The sequence below is a fragment of the Falco naumanni genome, chromosome 4 (assembly GCF_017639655.2).
Source record: "Falco naumanni isolate bFalNau1 chromosome 4, bFalNau1.pat, whole genome shotgun sequence".
In the NCBI taxonomy this organism is placed as follows: Eukaryota; Metazoa; Chordata; class Aves; order Falconiformes; family Falconidae; genus Falco; species Falco naumanni.
The window spans coordinates 61,745,670-61,762,549 of NC_054057.1; the positions used below are offsets into that span (position 1 = coordinate 61,745,670).

Genomic DNA, 16,880 nt, shown 5'->3' on the forward strand with positions numbered 1-16,880 from the left:
GCCCGGCCCAGCCCGACCCGCGGCCTCGCGTAGGGCCGCCCGCCGCGCCCGGGGCCCGACCAGCCCGCCGGGGCAGCGCCGAGCGGCGGCGGAGGGCGACAGCCACCGCACTCCTCGCACCGCCCGCCCAGGCCCGTTTCGCGCCTCGCGCCGGAAATGCCGCCGCCTGAGCCAATAGGCGCTCGGCGCAGCACGATGACGTCAGGGACTGCGCCGGCGCTGCCAATCGAGAGTCGCCGCGGCGTGATGACGCCATCGGTGTGCGTCGGCGCACATGCGCGCGGGGGCTCCCTGCCGGCCCGGCGTGCGGCTGGGACGGGAGAGGTCAGGCCCGGGGGGTGGCGGGCTCGGCCCGGGGGCGTAGGACCGGGCCCGCGGGGTGGGGGTGAGGGCCCGGGGGACGGGGGTGAGGGCCTGGGGGCGGTGGGCCGGGCCCGGGGCCGTAGGACTGAGCCCGGGGGACGTTGGGCCCTGTCCTGGAGGGGAGGGCCGGGCCTGGGGGGCTCTAGGAGTAATCGGCCAGGCCCAGCGGGGCTCTGAGGGGATATAGCCCCATGAGATGTGGGCCGAGCCCGGGGGAGTCTGAGGGGAATCGCTCTGGGAGGAGTGGGCCAAGCCCAGGGGCTCTGAGGGGCACGGGCTGGGCAGGGAAGGAAGGAACCCAGGGAGAGCGGTGTTTGCAAAACTGAGAGTAACTGGGGAGATGGGGCTGTGTCCCTGGAGGTCTGGGTGATGCTCGGTTGAGACTGGTGAGGGGCTGGGTGTGCTCCAGACCCGCTGCCAGCCACTGTGGAATGGCTGTGTGCTGCCTTGGAGAGCAGTGCTGGAGTTTGGCAGCTCCTAAGAGGGGTCTGGCAACAGGTTAGCCCCAGCAGGGAAGCACATAGCCTCATCCACAGCAGTGCTTTGCCATTCGATCATCAGAAAGCTTTCACTGTCTCTTCACATCCAGTATTGCTGGTCGAAACAGTCCGTTCCTCAGAACAATTACCAGAAGCTGGCTGCTTCCTCTTTTTTTATCTCTGAAATTCTCCTGCTCCTAAAGTGTCTCTTTTCCTTTCATAGAGTTCTTGAAATGTGGCGCTGACCACCAGCTGGTTACCACCCCCGACCTTCCTTTCCCCCATCCCTCCCACCATGGCAGCCCACTTGGTGCGACGCTGCTGCTGGCGGCACTTCAGTGCCTTCGTCTCTCCCCCCTCGGCAGTCCCAGCTTCTCTGCTGGTGCCAGCTGGGAAGGTGGCAGTGGCAAGAGCTCTGCCTCAAGCACCTTTTGCTTCATTTCATACTTCGAGCCCTTCCAGCTGGGCAGATGGATTCTCGGTTAAAGAGCAGGTGGAGGACACCACCAGAAACCCAGAGCACAGAGTGATTGTGGAACTTATTGAAACAGCCACGAGCCCTCAGGACCTCCTCCAGCTGAGCGAGCTCCATGTTCTTAACAGCAACCAATCCTCCCTAGTAATTACTCAACTTTCCCGGCTCGCAGCAGAAAAAAACCTGGAAACTAAGAGCATTCTGCAGGATGAACGTTTCCAACAGCTCATTGGCATCATGGATTCCCAGGTAAGTTCCCTCCTGGCTGCAGAAGCGTTTTGGGGAAAGAATACAATGTGGAAAGCAGAGAGTGCTCCTGGGATTGAACAGTGCGGGCAGCTGGAGCCAGCTGCTCATTTAGGGTTTGTACTTCTCCCTTTCCAAGTGAAAAATGAAGTTGAGGGGACCAGGAGGTGAAATTACCAGCTCTAGACAGGACACCTGATTGTTTCTATCTAAAAGTGCTGCTTCTCGTATTGGAGACAAAACGTAGCAGAGAGATCATCTTTGTTAAAAGCTGCCTTGCTCCTGCTCCTGTGAATTTTCAGTTCTGTCAGTAAGATAAAGCTGCACCTTTGCCAGTTAGTGGCAAAGGTACATCAGAGCCACTCAGCCAAACAGCAGAGAAGCCAGCAGGTAAGATGGGGCATCTGAAGGGAAGCAGTGCACTGTGCCTGGCACGTTGTGCTGTCAGACCTCAGCAACCCCATCAAATTCAGCATCATCTGCTGTGGTTGCTGCTGGCTCAGCCAGCTGCTGCAGAAATACCTGCAGCTTGTGGGCCCCACATCATGGGGTTACAGGATGATTTGGGTTGGAAGGGATCTTTGAAGACCATCCAATCCCAGCCCTGGCACAGGCAGGAACCCCTTCCCCCAGCCCCGGTGGCTCCCAGCCCCGTCCAGCCTGGCCTTGGGCACTGCCAGGGCTGGGGCACCCACAGCTGCTCCGGGCAGCCCGTGCCGGCGCCTCGCCGCCCTCACAGGGAAGGATTTCTCCCTCAGCTCTGATCTCCATCTGCCCTCTCTCAGTGTAAAGCCATTCCCACCTTGTCCTGGCCCTACAGGCCTTGGTAAAAAGTCTCTCTTGGTCTTTCTTGTAAGCCCCCTTTGTATACTGAAAGGCCACAAGATGGTCTCCCTGGAGCCTTCTCTTCCCCAGAGGGTTGAGTAGAAAGGCAGAGCCCCCTCCCTCGCCCCGCCGGCCACGCTGCTGGGGATGCAGCCCAGGGCACGGGGAGCTTTCTGGGCTGCAGGTGCACGTGGCTGCATCATGTCCCATTTTTCACCCACCGGTACCCCAAGTCCTTCTCTGCAGGGCTGCTCTGAATCCCTTCATCCCCCAGCCTGTGCTGGTACTGGGGGTCACCCAGACCTGTGAACCTGCCTCGTTGAACTTGATGAGGTTCCTGGCAGGGCTCTCTCTTGGGGTACAAGTGTTCTGCAGATGCATCGTATTTCTCCTGATCCATGATCTCTGTTCCTCAAAACCTGACAAAGGACAGCAGAGAGGTAGGATTTGTCCTGAGGGTGCCCGGTTAGCTCCGTTGAGCTGAAATGCTTCCATGCTGCTGTATTTGGGGTGAAAGTACTACTCCAGCTGATCTACATGGTCCTGTGTCACTATCACCGTAGATCAAAGGGGTGTCCGTGTCCCTGGGGACCCCTCAATAGGGAAGGGATGCCCCAGAGCTGGCAAAGCCAGGCTGGTGCGCTGCAGGAGTGATAATGACAAGCAAGGCAGTGTGACCGAACTGTAGGAAACTGCCAAGAGGGATGTGGCTAGGGATTTTGAGCTGTAAAGAAAGCAAACTTGCTGCAAACACTATTATCCTTCTCCAACAAGCTGTTAACTGCAAACGCAGTCATAGATAACCAAATGTAAGAGGTCACTGTGTAGATGCAAAGACACTCTGATGGAAAAAAACCTAAAATTAATTGGCTTGCAATGGCCTCGTGGAGAGGAGCCAGAGATTTTGAGCAGTGTATGAGGTGTGGGCCAAGACAACATTGAGGGAAGGGGCTCTTAACAGACTGTGTGGTGAGTTTTGTACATGTGAGTGGGTGACAAAGGCAAGGGATCAGCCAGGGGAGCCATCGAGTTCTCATTGTGACCTTCCAAGTAACCCCAGGCAAGTGACAGGAGCTGCTTGTTTTCTCAGCTGCATCCTGGTCTGTGATTTTTCAGATTTTAGCAGAACAACCTGGCAGCACTCAGGCCATTCTTGTGCTTAGGGTGCTGAACCATTCCTGAGCACCGCTTTAGGAATTTGCCATGGTGGTGGAAGTGCTGGAGTTTGGACAGGCCAGAGTGTTAAGCCTTTGTTTGTCCAAACCTGCATGGTGTCTCCTGTGTGAAATTTAACATCTCATGGCCCTGCCTCCCTTGCCTCCTTGCACGGTCACTCTGAGAAGCAACTCCTCATTTCTGAAATAGTTTTGTAATGTTGGGATGTTCTGTCAAGCAAGCGCTGTGCTCTAGCGGGGCGGCTGGCACAGTGATGCTTTCTGAAGGGCCCGTTAGAACCGATGTTGTGCTAAGGATCACGTTTGGTTTTACATAAATCAGAAGAGCTTTCAGGCTGGAATTGCCTTTCAGTGCTGCATGGCAGCAGCAGAGCACAGCTGGGGAAGCTTGGGCTGGAAATAGAGGTGCCTGGCATTCCCTGATGGGTGCTGAAAGAGACAGAAGCTGGAAGATCAATGGCTGGTGAAAAACCACAAGCTCTGCCTTGCATCAGCTGCTGGTGGGAAAGCAGCTGGCAGTGGCCAGAGAAGTTCAGTGGGCAGTGTGGGACTGGGCAAATCCTGCTGCTCTCAACAGCCAGTGGGATTAGTGCACAGCCTCCTTTCAGTAACATGGAGAGAAATCGGGGCTTTTAGGGTAAACCTGAGGTGCTGAGGTGAGTCAGAGTCCCGTGGCATTCTCCTAAGACCCTCAAGTTTCTGCCCCTGAGCTATAAGACTTCCCCACTACTCTTAGTTTTACCAGCCCCACCAGCTTAAGTGCCTCTAAAGGAGGGGAAAGTCTAGTTAAATGTTTCACCCAGCTGGTGGCAATTCTGTGTAAGTTCCTCCTCTGAGGCAGAGAGAGTTCACCACCCCTATGGCAGCTCTGTAAGTGACATGCGGTTACCTCTCGAGGCTCATCCACGCCGCTGGGATCAGTGCGTGGCTTCAGCTTGTGGTACAGGCATTGAGGTTCCTCTTCCTCACCAGGGCACCAGGCTGCTCCAGTCTGTATCACGACTGTGCAGGAGCACAGGTCTCGCGTCATGGTGAGGGACAGCTGGATGTCCTCGGACCGAGGAGGACTCTTGCTTCCCGCTCGACGCTGTGTAGCTGTTTCTGGAGAGAGAGCATTGCCTGGTGTTTGGTGTGGCTGGCAACTGAATACTCTCGTGCTGTCTCTGATCAACACCTTTCTCTTATTTCCCTTTGCTGCCAGATTTCTCAGGTGTGGAATAACACTTTGGTGAACCTCCTGAAGAGTCTCTACTCTCTGGGGATGGGCAGAAACAGGAGGGAGATGCAGTCGGTGGAGCAGGAGGTGCTGTGGCGACTGCGACGCCTCACCTTCAAGCAGCTCGCCTCTCTGGCAGAGTTCTTGGTGATCAGGCTGGGGAAGGAGAGCAGGCTGCTGAATGAAGTCATCAAGAAGCTGGAGCTGCGTTGGACGGAGCTTGAGGGCACCCGAACTGTGGTGATGCTGATGAGCAAGGTCGGGCACATCTCCCCGACTCTGATGGACCGGCTGGAGGACAAGGTACGGGCTGGGGCTCTCCTTTCTGCCTCCGTTCCCTTCAGACAGGCCACCTCCTGCAGAAGTGGGAGGGAGAGCCCCGTCCCCTTCACCCATCCTGCATTCCACACAGGCTGCGCTCGTCGCTGCTCCAGAGTACTTTGGTGTGTGGTTACGAGTTGCTTTTTAAGCAGCTTCCCATGCACGGGTGCTTCTATGAGGGGTTTCCATCTGAGGAGCCACATAGGTGGGGGACCTGGCACTCACCAACACCTTCCCAGTCCATACTGGTGCGAGTGGGTGCTCACACTGGTCTGCATTGCTGGAACGTGGGCTGAGATGATGCGTTTTACTTTGCAGCTGTGGCAGTTCTGCAGAGAATGCGCTCAAAGTTCCTTAGCTGGCAAGTGGTAACTTGCAGAGCCAGCATAATGCAGCTGCCAAAAATGTCATCCTTCGCTTCCCTGTACAAGCCAGGCTGTGAGGGGAGCTAAGACAAGGAGTGTCCATACTGTCCTCGCCTTCTGGCTGCCCTGGGCACCTGTCATCTTCAAAGGGGACAGGTCTGTCCCCTCTGGTGCTCCATGGGTCCCTATTTCTGTCACTTGCAGGAGCAGGGAAATGTCCTTTGGGTCAGAGCCGCTACAGGAACCCCGACTGCAGCTGCGTCAAATTCAGTCCTCGTCCAGCCCGTGCTGGGGACTGGCCAAACAGCTGCCACAGCAACAGCTGTAGCTCATAAGCCCCGCTGTCCCTCTCCCTGGACTCCGGGCATAGATAAATGCTACAGACACAGGTGTGTGACAAGGCAGAATGCTGTAGCTGGATCTGGTGGGGGTTGTCAGCCTATGCAGAGCCCAGACCGGCAGTGTTGGGTTAGCGTCCTGCAAATGAGATGGAAATTACAGTGGAAAGCGGGGTGCTGGTCCAGCAGCGGGTGCCTTTCCTCTGTCGGCCTTTGCCTGACAGGGTGTTGCTGTGCCTGGGCGCCGGACACTGAGGTTCTGCCAGCTGAGGGAGGCAGAGCTGGCAGCAGGGAGATCCTGGCTGAGCTCTGGTGAGAGGACAAGGGTCTGCTTCCCTTTGCCCTCTCTCTGTGTGAGCTGCCACGCTCGCTGCCAGCCGTTTAGCCTCGCTGCATGCTAAACACTCGCCAGTTACAGTCCCCATCACCCTTGGAGGGGCTCAGCCCATGGCGACGGCGCATCCCACTCCGTATAAAGCTGGTATCTGCACCTTGCTTTCTGCTTTCCCTTTACATTCCTGCTCAAAGTGTTTCTTGGCAGGCTCTGGAGATTGCTGAGCAGTTCAACTCTGATGACATCCGGAAAATAACACTGGCTCTAGCCTACCAGAACCGGCGCTGCGTGCCTCTGCTCCGAGCCTTGTCCTATCACCTGATTCAGAAGCACTCTGAGCTCAGCCTCAACGTCCTGATGGACCTGATTTTCGCCTATGGTAAGTGGTTTGGTTGTATTGGGACCTGCTGGACCTTATGTGTGGCAGAGTCCAGCTGATTCTGGGCGCTCAAGCAGGGATTTGATAGCGTTGCTACCACAGCCAGATGAAGGAGAAAGGCTGGCAGGGTATGTTAGGGTGGACCTAGTGTGTCAGCCAGTGCAGCTGGGCAATTTCCAGCTCCAAGCACAGGCAGAGTGAGCCCAGGTACGCTGTTTTTCTTCCAGTGTGTGGAAGGAAGGGGACTTGCGATGAGAGAGTGCTTTGGAAGGGTGGTTGAGGCTTTAGGGAGCCCCTCTCCCTGCAGTGTAGGCAGCTAGTGAGCCAGGATCCCCACAAATGGCCCTAAATCCTTTCTCACCTCCTCCCGTGGCCAGGGATTTTCTTGGGGAGCCCTGGACCCTGTTACCTCACTTGCAAAATGTTCCCGGTAGCCTTAGTGAGTTCAGGGCTCTTCTGGTCAGAGCAGGATCTGTAGATGGAGACACTGGGGCTAAAATCTGCTACTAGCACTAGGTGGAGGCTGGAGCCATGAGCTGGCGCTGGGACTGAGAGCTGGTGGGTGCGGCAGGACGCGGCAGAGACTTGGTCTAACCAGAAGGGATGGGGCCGAGGCAGCTGGGGGAGGCAAAACGGCTGTCTGAGCCTCCTCGGCTCCTAATGAACAGTTTTGTGCTTTCCCTTGTGCCACCACCACCCATCCAGGCACGGCTCCCATGCCAGCTCCTTGTAAGTGGCTGCCGCTTTCTCTTTGCTTCTTTAAGGAAAACTGAATTTCCACCAGCCCCAGGTCTTCCAGAAGATAGCCACCGACCTGCACCCCCACGTTGCCACGATGACGCCCATCGAGGTGACGCGCTGCATCAGATCCTTCGCCCTCCTCAAGTGGCTCAGCCTGCCACTGTTTGAGGCCATCGCACAGGTGAGGAGGAGAGGGTCTGGGGAGGACAGAGAAGCCTCCGCTGGCACCAGTACAACAGTACAACTGTTATCCACCCCAGTTCCCAGATGGGAGCAGTTTCCCCCCACCTCTCCAGAGATGCTCTTTGGGATGTCATCACTGTTTTCCCTACCCAGCCAGCGGCTGTAATTGAGTCTGACAGGACTCGCTGTTCGTCTTCTGCTGAAGTCAGCACTGGGAATCCGCACTGAGCTGGGGCCAGTCTCAGCTCTGTCTGAGCCTCCAGCCCCGAATGCCAGCGCCGCTTCCCTCCCCAGGCGCCTTCCCAGCTCTGCCCCAGTTTACATGCCTGCATTTTTGCATCTGTACCAGACTGTTAACAGAGCTCTGCTTCCACTCATGGCTTTCCCTTGTGCCAGTATAAAATCCCAGGGAAGGACTAAAAGATCTTTGCCTTGTGTTTTTCCCATCTTGCCATGGGGCTGGATGCATCCTTGGCTGACGCTTTAAATCTTTTCCTGTCTGTACTCAAGTAGGACAGATCTAAACCTCTGGTTTTGCCCCCTGTATCTTCCAGTATGCCCTGGACAACACCAAGCAGCTGCCTGTCACCCACTTGTGCAGTATCATCCTGTCTTTTGCTCGCCTCAACTTCCAGCCCAGCGGAAGCGAGGACTTCTTCAACATGGTAACCTTCCTCCTTTCCCCCTCTTCGTCAACCTTTCTCCCTCCCTAGTCAGCAGAAAGGCAGCAGATCTCCTTCTAGCACGTCCCTGTGTGAGAGCGGGTGTCAGATGGCTTGAGCCAGCTGTAAATGGTGTGGGAAATGGGAAGGGGGAGCCCAGAGCTCAGGCCAGGCTGAGAAACCGGCACTACGCTGCCCTGGCTGCGTGCGGGGCAGTAGCTGAGCCGATTAGTCCGTGACTGGCTTGAGCCCCACGGGCTCACTTTTCCACCAGACACAAGCAGTGTGTGGGTGTTTACGTTCCCTCCTGAACTCTGGTTGCTGTAATTAGCTCTTTATAATGAGGCCATAGGTGTTGATGTTGCACGCCCGTTGCTGGCAGAGCTGTGTGGCTTCTCCCAGCTGTGCCAAGCCCCCAGTCTGGTGGTGCTGGGGCTGCTCTCCCGGCTCTGGGGAGCTGTTGAGAAGGATAGAGGCTGCCACAGGCAGACATACTCGCTGTCTGCCTGGTTGGGGGGAAGGTTGCTGCATCCTGGGGCGAGGAGGCTTGATCAGCTGGAATAGCCGAGCGGAGGGGGAGCCTCCTGCACGGTTCGGCAAGAGGCTGGCAGGAGGTGAGCATGGAGCAGACGCTGTCCTTGGCATCCTCCTGCCTTCCCTGGCTTGTGGAGGCAGCCAGGCTGGCCTCTGAAGTGGAGGAGGGAGTCACCTTGACCTCCCTGGGGACAGATTTATGCTGATGATTTCCAGAGAGGAGCTGCATTGTCGCTGAGTAAGCGGGCATTGGCCGAGCACCAGGCAGAGAGGGAGCGTGGCCTGCCCAGCCCCCCTGCGATGGATGCGCAGTTTGAGGAGGGGACCAGGTACACGGGTGTTCCTAACCAGCAGCACCCTGCATCGCACCGCAGGGCAGCCTCTCCCTCGTGGCCAGGCCAGCCTGGGCAGCAGGTCTCCTTGGGGCAGTGAGAAGGGCAAGGTGTGGAAGTAGCATCCAGGGCTCTGGGCTCCCCCTGCCAGCATTACTCGTGGTCACTGTGAAGGGGCATTTTGTAGCAAGTGCAAAAGTACTCGGTTTTGAGGCATTGTGGAAAAGTTTTCCCGGTTTAAAGAGTAGAAACCCCTGCAGGGTATAGAGCTTCAGGCTCTTGCTGTGATTCCTGGACAGGCACAGAGACACCACTGATACAGTTTCAGACCCCTCCAGCTCTGCTTACAGCAGGTTTCCATTGCAGACCCCGAAGGGGTTTATCACCTCCAGCCCTCCCTTTTCTGAACGCTACCCTTGTGGCAGGGCTGGCCGCGGTAGTGCGTTACCCCTGGCTGCTGCAGCGACACAGCAGCAACACAGCATCCCGGTCCAGCGACCCACAGCTCGTGAGCTGCAGGGCCATGTTAGAGCAATCTTAAAATCTCTCAAATGACCCAGGGGAGAAGTACAGCTGTGGAGGAGACAGCACCCATCAGGTGCACCATAATGCTTCAGGGATCTGTCAAGCTGCCAGACCTGCGTGTTGACCACAAGATCAAGGCATCAGCAGCGTTATGCTGAGCTGAGCTGTTTGGTTTCTCTCTCTGCAGGTCCACGAGGAACTCCAGGGCCAGCTGAACAGCCTGGAGCCTCACCTGCTGACGGACCTGGTATGGTCGCTCTGTGTGCTGCAGCAGGCCAAGGCTCCCTACCTGCAGCGAGTGCTGGCACCTGACTTCTGCGCTCAGATCCGAGGTGAGCCGAGTGTCTCTGCCGGTGGGACGGGGACCGAGAACCTCAGACCTGGGACAGGGAGTGGGGATACTGAGCCTGGTCTGTCTAAATTTGAGTTAACAGGTTGTTAACTGTTAACCAGGAGGGAATCTCCCAGAACTGTGTCCAGTGGTGGGCTCCCCAGTTCCAGAGGGACCACGAACTACTTGGAGAGGGCCCAGCGGGGGCTGCGAGGCTGATGAGGGGACAGGAGCCTCCCCTGCAGGAGGGAAGGCCGAGAGGGCTGGAGAGGAGCAGACTGTTCAGCCTGGAGAGGAGCAGCTCGGGGGCCCTTATCGACGCCCACAGGCGCCTCCAGGGCGGTGGCAGGAGGACGGGGCCAGGCTCCTGCCAGGGGTGCCCAGCGGCAGGACAAGGGGCAGCGGGCACAGGCTGCACCACAGGCAGCTCCTGCGGAACCTGGGGACAAACTTCTTTCCCCGGAGGGTGCCGGGCGCTGGCACAGGCTGCCCGGAGAGGCTGTGGGGTCTCCTTCTCTGGAGCCATCCCAACCCGCCGGGACGTGGCTCTGTGCAGCCTGCCCTGGGAGAGCTGCTTCAGCAGGGGGGGTGGGCTGGGGGGGGCTCCAGGGGGCCCTTCCAGCCCCGGCCATCCTGTGAATCAATCTCACTGGGAGTGGTTCTCATGGATCCCCCCCACAGCTCTGTGCCACAGCTCTGCGCAGGGCAGCAGCACCAGCGGAGCTGGGCTAGTGAGAGCCATGGCCTCCAGCTCCAGTAGCCCCCTGGATTTGTGCCTGCGTGTGATGGGGGCCAAGGAGAACAGGACAGTGATGGCAGAGGGGATCCACTCAAGCCATCCTCCTCCATGCTGTGCTGCTCGTGGCTTCGCTGCTCGTTCTGCCTGGCTCCCTGGGTTGGGTTCTGCCCACTGGCTGCTCTTCTGCCCGCCCCTGGCCCAGCCTGAAGTCGAATGTTACATGGCTGGAGCAGCGCTCGCAGGGTTGAAGCACAGCAGTGTGACATGTTGCCCCTGACCTTGTGGTGGCTATCACATGCCCCGATCACAGCTTGCAGCTCTGCTCCAGCGCTGCCTGTGTGCTTCCCCCAAGACCTCAAGAAGAGACAGGAAGGCTTGGCGTCTCCTGACAAAACGGTGACTGCTGGGGATGTGCAGCCCTGTCAAATTCAGTCCTGGCCTCCTCTGTGGCAGGGACTGGCCAGCCAGCTGCCACAGCAACCTCTGTAGTGTGTGAGCCCCACATCCCCCGCTGTGGGACCCCAGGGATAAAATCACACCACAGACATTGGGCTCCAATGGGGCTGCCCCCACCGAACGAGGAGCCTGTTAGGCTCGGCCAGCTTGTGGTGGCTTCCTGCGAGTGCCCAGAGCTGGAGCAGGGCCAGGAACTCCCCCGGCGTTTGGCCTCTGGAGATCTGTATCTCCATGCCAGCAGGCTGGGACCCATCACGGGGGCATCAGAACCTGGAATCCCCATCGGACAGGCTATGCAGGCCACTGGATGAAGATTCAGACCCCGCTGTGGGCCATGTCTCTAGCTCTGCTTCTCTCCTCCTGCCAGGTGATCAGTCCCTCAAGGCCCAGAACTTACAAGTGAAGCTCATCCACATCAATGCTGCTGCCAAGCTGGAAAGTCCCGACTATCGGGGGCCATTCCTGCCACCGGAGATGCTGAGTGCTGCGGAGCCAGCGGGGGAGAAGGTCACCATGCTGCAGAGCTACCTGCGGGAGGCATTGGCAGGGGTGCTGGGGAACCAGGAACACGGGCGCTTCGATGTCAGCACCATCTACGGCTGGCAGATCGGTGAGTATGTCCTCTCCTCACCTCCGCAGGCAGCAGCAGGACCCCGCGGGGCTCTGCCTGGGGGAGGGAGCTCAATTTGAGGGCTCAGATACGGCTGCCAGGCTTTATCCCCCCTCATTCTTTAGCCTCACACCCCTCTGCCTCCTCATCGCAGCTGCCCTGTCTTGTTTCATCTCCTGCCAGAATCTGACTCTCAAGGCAGAGCAGAAACCACAGCCCAGGGCATGGCTGTGGGTAGCAGATGCGGGAGAAAAGCCCTTCTGCAGCCGGGCAGCACCATGGCTGGTGCCCCTGCCCTCCCTGCCGCACCCACGGCTTTTGCAGCCCACCCAAGTTCCCCAGCTCCATGCTCTCCTGCAGCCCTGTCAAATTCGGTCCCTGCCTCCCTCCATGGTGGGGACCGGCCAACCGGCTGCCACAGCAACTTCCGTGGTCCACGGGACCCACGTCCCCTTACCGTGGGACACTGGGGGATAAAATCACACCACGGACATGTCTTCTGCCCAGGGAGATCTATAGGAAGCAGACGGTGCCCTTTGGCAGTGTGAGGAGGGTGCTGTACCCTGGCTGCGCGTGCGGTGCTGCTCCATGGCTTCAGCAAGGATGGGGGTTTGGCAAGGGAGCATGGGACCTCGCGTGCTCTGCGTCACCAGCCTCCGGGCAGATGGTGTGAGCAGTGTCCAGGTGGGTCTCAGGAGTCCTTCTGTTCCCTCCTCTCTGTGCAGATGCCGAGATGGTAGTGAACAGTGAAAATAAACCTCTCCCCCTGAAGGACTTTGCTGCTCCCCATCTGCTCTGCTCAGAAGGGACAAAGCCGCTGCCGCCGGGTGCCAGGAGGTGGGTCTGGGCTCAGCTGTGCCCCGCCGTCTGGGTAGGAGCTCGGGGGGAGAGGAGGGGGAGGGCTCTGCCTTCGTGGTGCTGAGGATCTGTGGGCTCTGCACCTCCTGGTCACCGTGGCCGGTGGCTCATGGCAGAGCTGCAGGGGTTGCCAGCGTGCTGAGGATGCCGTGCCCAGCTACGTCCCCCCCTTGCTTGAGAGCAGGAGAGAGTGGGCACAGGACAGAAATTGGGGTAGAGCTCTGCCAGTGCCCCTGGGGTAACATTTTGGAGCCAGAGGCTGCTCTTGCCAGCCAGCCCAGTGGAGGCACAGCAGGGGAGGGGGGCACATACTGGTCATGGCAGTGGTTTTCTCTCTGAAGAGAGCTTCTGCCAGGGCTGTCTACTACAGAGCCCGGCTGTCTGCAGGGCCCTGGGGACTGAGCTGCCTCTTTCCTGCCTGGAAAAGGCATCATTGCCCGGCTCAGCTTGCTGCCAGGCCTGGGCTGTGGATAAATTGTGCTTGAGCTGCTGTCCTGGTGCTTCTCTGATGGCTGAGAGGCAGGATAATGGCTCCAGCAGGACAAATCTATGTCCCAGTGGCGTGGGGCAATTGGCAGGGCCTGCAGCGCCAGGACAAGGGGGAACGGCTTTGCGCTGAGAGAGGGCAGATGGAGGTCAGAGCTGAGGGAGAAATCCTTCCCTGTGAGGGCGGCGAGGCGCCGGCACGGGCTGCCCAGAGCAGCTGTGGGTGCCCCAGCCCTGGCAGTGCCCAAGGCCAGGCTGGACGGGGCTGGGAGCCACCGGGGCTGGGGGAAGGGGGCCCTGCGCGTGGCAGGGGTGGGACTGGGGGGGCTTTAAGGGCCCTTCCAACCCAAACCAGTCCATGACTACAATCTGGGCACTGCTGCCAGCCCCACTTGGGCTGCATATGCTCAGCCTCACATCTCATGGCCTCCTGTTCCCCTGTGCATCTCCCAGGGTCGCCTTCCTCCGGTGGGAGTTCCCCAACTTCAGCAACAGAAGCAAGGACCTGCTGGGTCGCTACGTCATGGCGCGGCGCCACATCCAGGCGGCCGGTTTCCTCGTGGTGGATGTGAGTAGTTGTGGGGAAGATCAAGGGGGTCTCTAATTCCATGGAGATGGAGGAGCGGACACCATCCTGAGGGGCACACCAGCTTCCTTCTTGCTCCCCTCCCCTTCCTGATGGGTCTGGGTCCCACACAGCAGGGCAGAGCCCCACGTCAGCCTGGAGCGCTCCATGGTGCCCACAGCTCCCTGTGGGGTGGCTCAGCACCCTGCCTGCCCCAGGATTAGCTGCCATGATCCCCTCCAGGCCACCTGTTAGGCAGCCCGGAGGTGGCAGCGTGGGGATCGGTAATCGAGGAGGACAGCAGACAAGGTCTTAGGGCGCTGATCCCCTGCACCGAGGCCCTGGGCTCCAGTGGGGTCACGCGTTATTTAGCTTCCCGGGGGTAATTATAGCTCTCCTGGCAGGCAGCGAGCCCTGCTGTCCTGCGGGCTGCTTGGGGGGAGGAGGGTGATGGCTGGGTGCTGCCTTCACAGGCAGGGAGCCGTCCCTCTGCCCTGCGGAGCTGGGTCAGCCCCAGCCCGGCTGAGCTGTGTGCCAGCAGCATGGCTCCTGCGCTGGAGGGCCACGTGTCCCCCCAGAGCGGCATCGCTGTCCCCCCAGAGTGGTCTCCCTAGCTTGTCCTCTGCTTCCCCATGAGGGCCCCGAGCTTCAGCGCCTCCCCAGTGTCCTCCCTGCAGCCCTCGGCGCCTGCTGCCGTGCTTTGAGGCTGATGCGAAGTGAGGTTTGAGGTTCACCGGCGCTGGTTTTCCCAGGCACTTGCATAACCCACCCCCCCGCAGCCCCCGCGCTGGCTGGCTGGGGCAGGGGGGAGATGGGAGGAGGAAGAGGAGGGGAAGTATCACTTCCTGCAGCTTCAGCCTTGTCTCCTGGCTACTAAATCCAGAGAGGGGTGGGCGGTGGGATCCCCCCAGACAGGGCTGCTCCCTCGTGCAGGCTGCCGGAGCACTGCCGAGGAACGGCATCCCGGTGCCAGTGTTTTGACGCAGCTGGAGCCGTCCAGCCAGAAAGCAAGTGCCAGGCTCTTGAACCTCTTCCCCAGCCCTCGTGCCCTCCTCCTGCCTCAAATTCACTCCAAATAAACATTCCACCTGGCTTTCGCCAGGCTGGGGCTGCTGGGAGCAGCCATGGAGAGGAGGATGGGATGGGCCAGCGGTAGGACCATGAAGCCCTGCACGTCCTCTGCATCTCACATGAAAAATTAAGGAGGTTTTGGTGCTCAGCGTGGTCCCCGAGGTGGAGGTGCTGCCCTGAATCAATCCTCCTCTGCCACGGGGAAGGGTGGTCACCAGGGCTGGCCCCGCAGCCACTCAGCCCGTACCACTTTGGAGCTTTGTGCCATCCCAGCTGCTCACAGAAGCCCGTTGTTCGGTGGTGGTGACACGGGCTAATTTGGGGACAGTCCTGAATTGTCTGCATTTTGGTCCCCTGGGTGTGGATGCCACTGCTGTCATATCTCACAGCCTTGTCAGATTTGGTGCCCACTTATGCCACGATGGGGACTGGCCCAATGGCTGCCACAGCCATGTCCATGCTCTGTGGGCCCCCTGTCCCTGCCGTGGGACATCAGGGATCTAAATAAATTATGGATGCTCCTTGGTGGCCAAATGCAGGGCTCTGTTTGTGTCTCAGGGGCTCTGATGGCGTCTCCTCTTCTCCCTGCTGCAGGTTCCCCACTACGAGTTCCTGGACCTGAAGCTGGAGCGGCAGCGGACAGCCTACCTCAGAGACAAGCTCAGCAAGGCCACGGCCAAAGCCATGGCGAGCTAACCGCACCGCTCTGCCGGCCTCTCCGGCAACGCCTCTGTTGGAAAACCTGTTCAAATAAATGCACCGCTGTACAGTGCCACAGTTGGGGGGGGCCCCCGGTGGCACACCGTGACGTGTTTTCCGGGGGGGGGAGGTGGCACTGCACCGATGCTTGCCAGGACCCTCATCCCCACAGCTGTGGCTCAGCTCCTGGAGGAGGCAGGCCGGAGCCAGGGTTTGGGATGAAGAGCCATCCTGGCTTCTCTTATTGCTGTCTTAGTGGGGCAGCTGGGGGGCTGCGCAGTGTGTGGGGAGGGGGGCCAGGCCGGCTCCTGCGCTGTGCCGCTTCCACCTAGAGTGGTGGGACCCATGGAGTGGGCACGGGAGGGCACTGGGGAGGGTCAGATCCTGCTCTGGGTGCTGAGCATGGCCCAGTGACCTCATGGCTTCCCCCTTCTGCCCCAACAGGCGGTGTCCCCCCGTGTCCCGCAGGACACGTGCACCTGGGCTGGGGGGGGGGGGACAAGGTGGGTCAGGAAAACCCTCGGTGCCATGACGCACCGGAGCCGGCTGCCAGGAAGGGCTTTGGGCACGGATTAGTGGCCATCTGGCCACCGCGCTGCTGGTGGGGCCCTTGCAGCCCCTCCGGCTGAGGGGCACGGCTTGGTCCCTCCAAGCTGCCCGTTTCCCCTGGGGGGGGGGGGCACACGGTGCCGGGCGGAGGCCGCGGCGGCGCCGGAGCTGCTGAGTCACAGCGCGGGGCTGCTCCTGGCACCGGTGTCGCGGCCGGGTTGGCCCCGGTGCCAGCCGCGCTGCGTGCCCGGGGTGGCAGCCAGCCCCCCACCGTGCCCTGCTGGCTGCCAGCCCCGCGCCGTGCCCGGCGGCAGGCGCCAGCGCCGTGCCTCAGTTTCCCCCTCCAGCATCCTTTGGGGGGGTGTGTGCAGGCAGCGGGATGAGCCGGGGGGTACCAGCTCCAGCCAGCCGGGGTCTCCCCACCGCCAACCTCAGAACGGGGTACCGGGTATCACACACACACACACAGACACCCCCGTTGCCAGCAAACCATCCCCATCCTCACCACGGAGACGAGAGAAGGGCCGTTCCCATGGCGACAGCGGAGGTACCCATCCTGCCTCCTCAGCGGTACCCGGGCGATGCCCTGGGGACGCGCAGGGTGGGGGCACCACGGTCCCCCCCCATATATGTGGCATCACCACCGGCAGCTTCAGGAGGGCTCTGCCCACTGCCCCCCCAGCAGTCACACCCAGGGTGCCACTGGGTCCTCAGCACCCATTTTTTTTTGCTTTTTGGGTTTTTTTTGGTTTTTTTGGGGGGGGCGGGAATGGATAGAATCCCGGCTCCATCCTCTTTCTTATCAATCCCAGCCCAGCTGGGGAAACTGAGGCCGGGCCCCCCCCCGGCGGAGCTGATGCAAGCAGCGGCGGGGTGGGTGGGCCCGCGGGCCCTCCCCTCCCCTCCCACCGCCGCAGTGCCTGGCACACACCCCGCTTTCTCCCTGCCGAGGGGGGGGGGGAAATAATAAAAAAAAAAATCAGAAAAAAAAGGCGGGGGGGGGGGGAGGGAGGGAAAAAAAAA

At 59.8% G+C, this 16,880-nt stretch overlaps 1 protein-coding gene and 5 non-coding genes across 6 annotated transcripts; all 6 read left to right on the plus strand.

Annotated features, from left to right (window-relative positions):
- Window positions 1-236: 236 nt before the first annotated feature.
- Window positions 237-15,381, plus strand: TBRG4 (transforming growth factor beta regulator 4). The gene is made up of 11 exons (XM_040592479.1): window positions 237-324; window positions 1,066-1,566; window positions 4,765-5,082; window positions 6,345-6,516; window positions 7,281-7,438; window positions 7,995-8,105; window positions 9,681-9,825; window positions 11,387-11,629; window positions 12,355-12,466; window positions 13,427-13,541; window positions 15,204-15,381. Exons 2-11 carry the CDS (start codon window positions 1,138-1,140, stop codon window positions 15,303-15,305), a joined length of 1,905 nt encoding a protein of 634 aa, XP_040448413.1. The 5' UTR covers window positions 237-324; window positions 1,066-1,137; the 3' UTR covers window positions 15,306-15,381.
- On the plus strand, window positions 2,017-2,144 carry LOC121088144. Its single transcript, XR_005827850.1, has one exon. It is a non-coding gene; the product is annotated as a small nucleolar RNA SNORA5 (small nucleolar RNA).
- LOC121088139 lies at window positions 5,717-5,854 on the plus strand. Its single transcript, XR_005827845.1, has one exon. It is a non-coding gene; the product is annotated as a small nucleolar RNA SNORA5 (small nucleolar RNA).
- LOC121088141 lies at window positions 10,976-11,113 on the plus strand. Its single transcript, XR_005827847.1, has one exon. It is a non-coding gene; the product is annotated as a small nucleolar RNA SNORA5 (small nucleolar RNA).
- LOC121088140 lies at window positions 11,985-12,125 on the plus strand. The gene has a single exon (XR_005827846.1). It is a non-coding gene; the product is annotated as a small nucleolar RNA SNORA5 (small nucleolar RNA).
- LOC121088143 lies at window positions 14,994-15,130 on the plus strand. Its single transcript, XR_005827849.1, has one exon. It is a non-coding gene; the product is annotated as a small nucleolar RNA SNORA5 (small nucleolar RNA).
- Window positions 15,382-16,880: the final 1,499 nt, after the last annotated feature.

Excerpts from the sequence above, each read along its gene's own strand:
- TBRG4 (XM_040592479.1), top strand. The coding sequence starts at position 1,138 with ATGGCAGCCCACTTGGTGCGACGCTGCTGCTGGCGGCACTTCAGTGCC. Across the intron at positions 6,517-7,280 it reads GGACCTGATTTTCGCCTATG|GAAAACTGAATTTCCACCAG; the intron begins GTAAGTGGTTTG and ends TGCTTCTTTAAG. Across the intron at positions 8,106-9,680 it reads GCGAGGACTTCTTCAACATG|GTCCACGAGGAACTCCAGGG; the intron begins GTAACCTTCCTC and ends CTCTCTCTGCAG.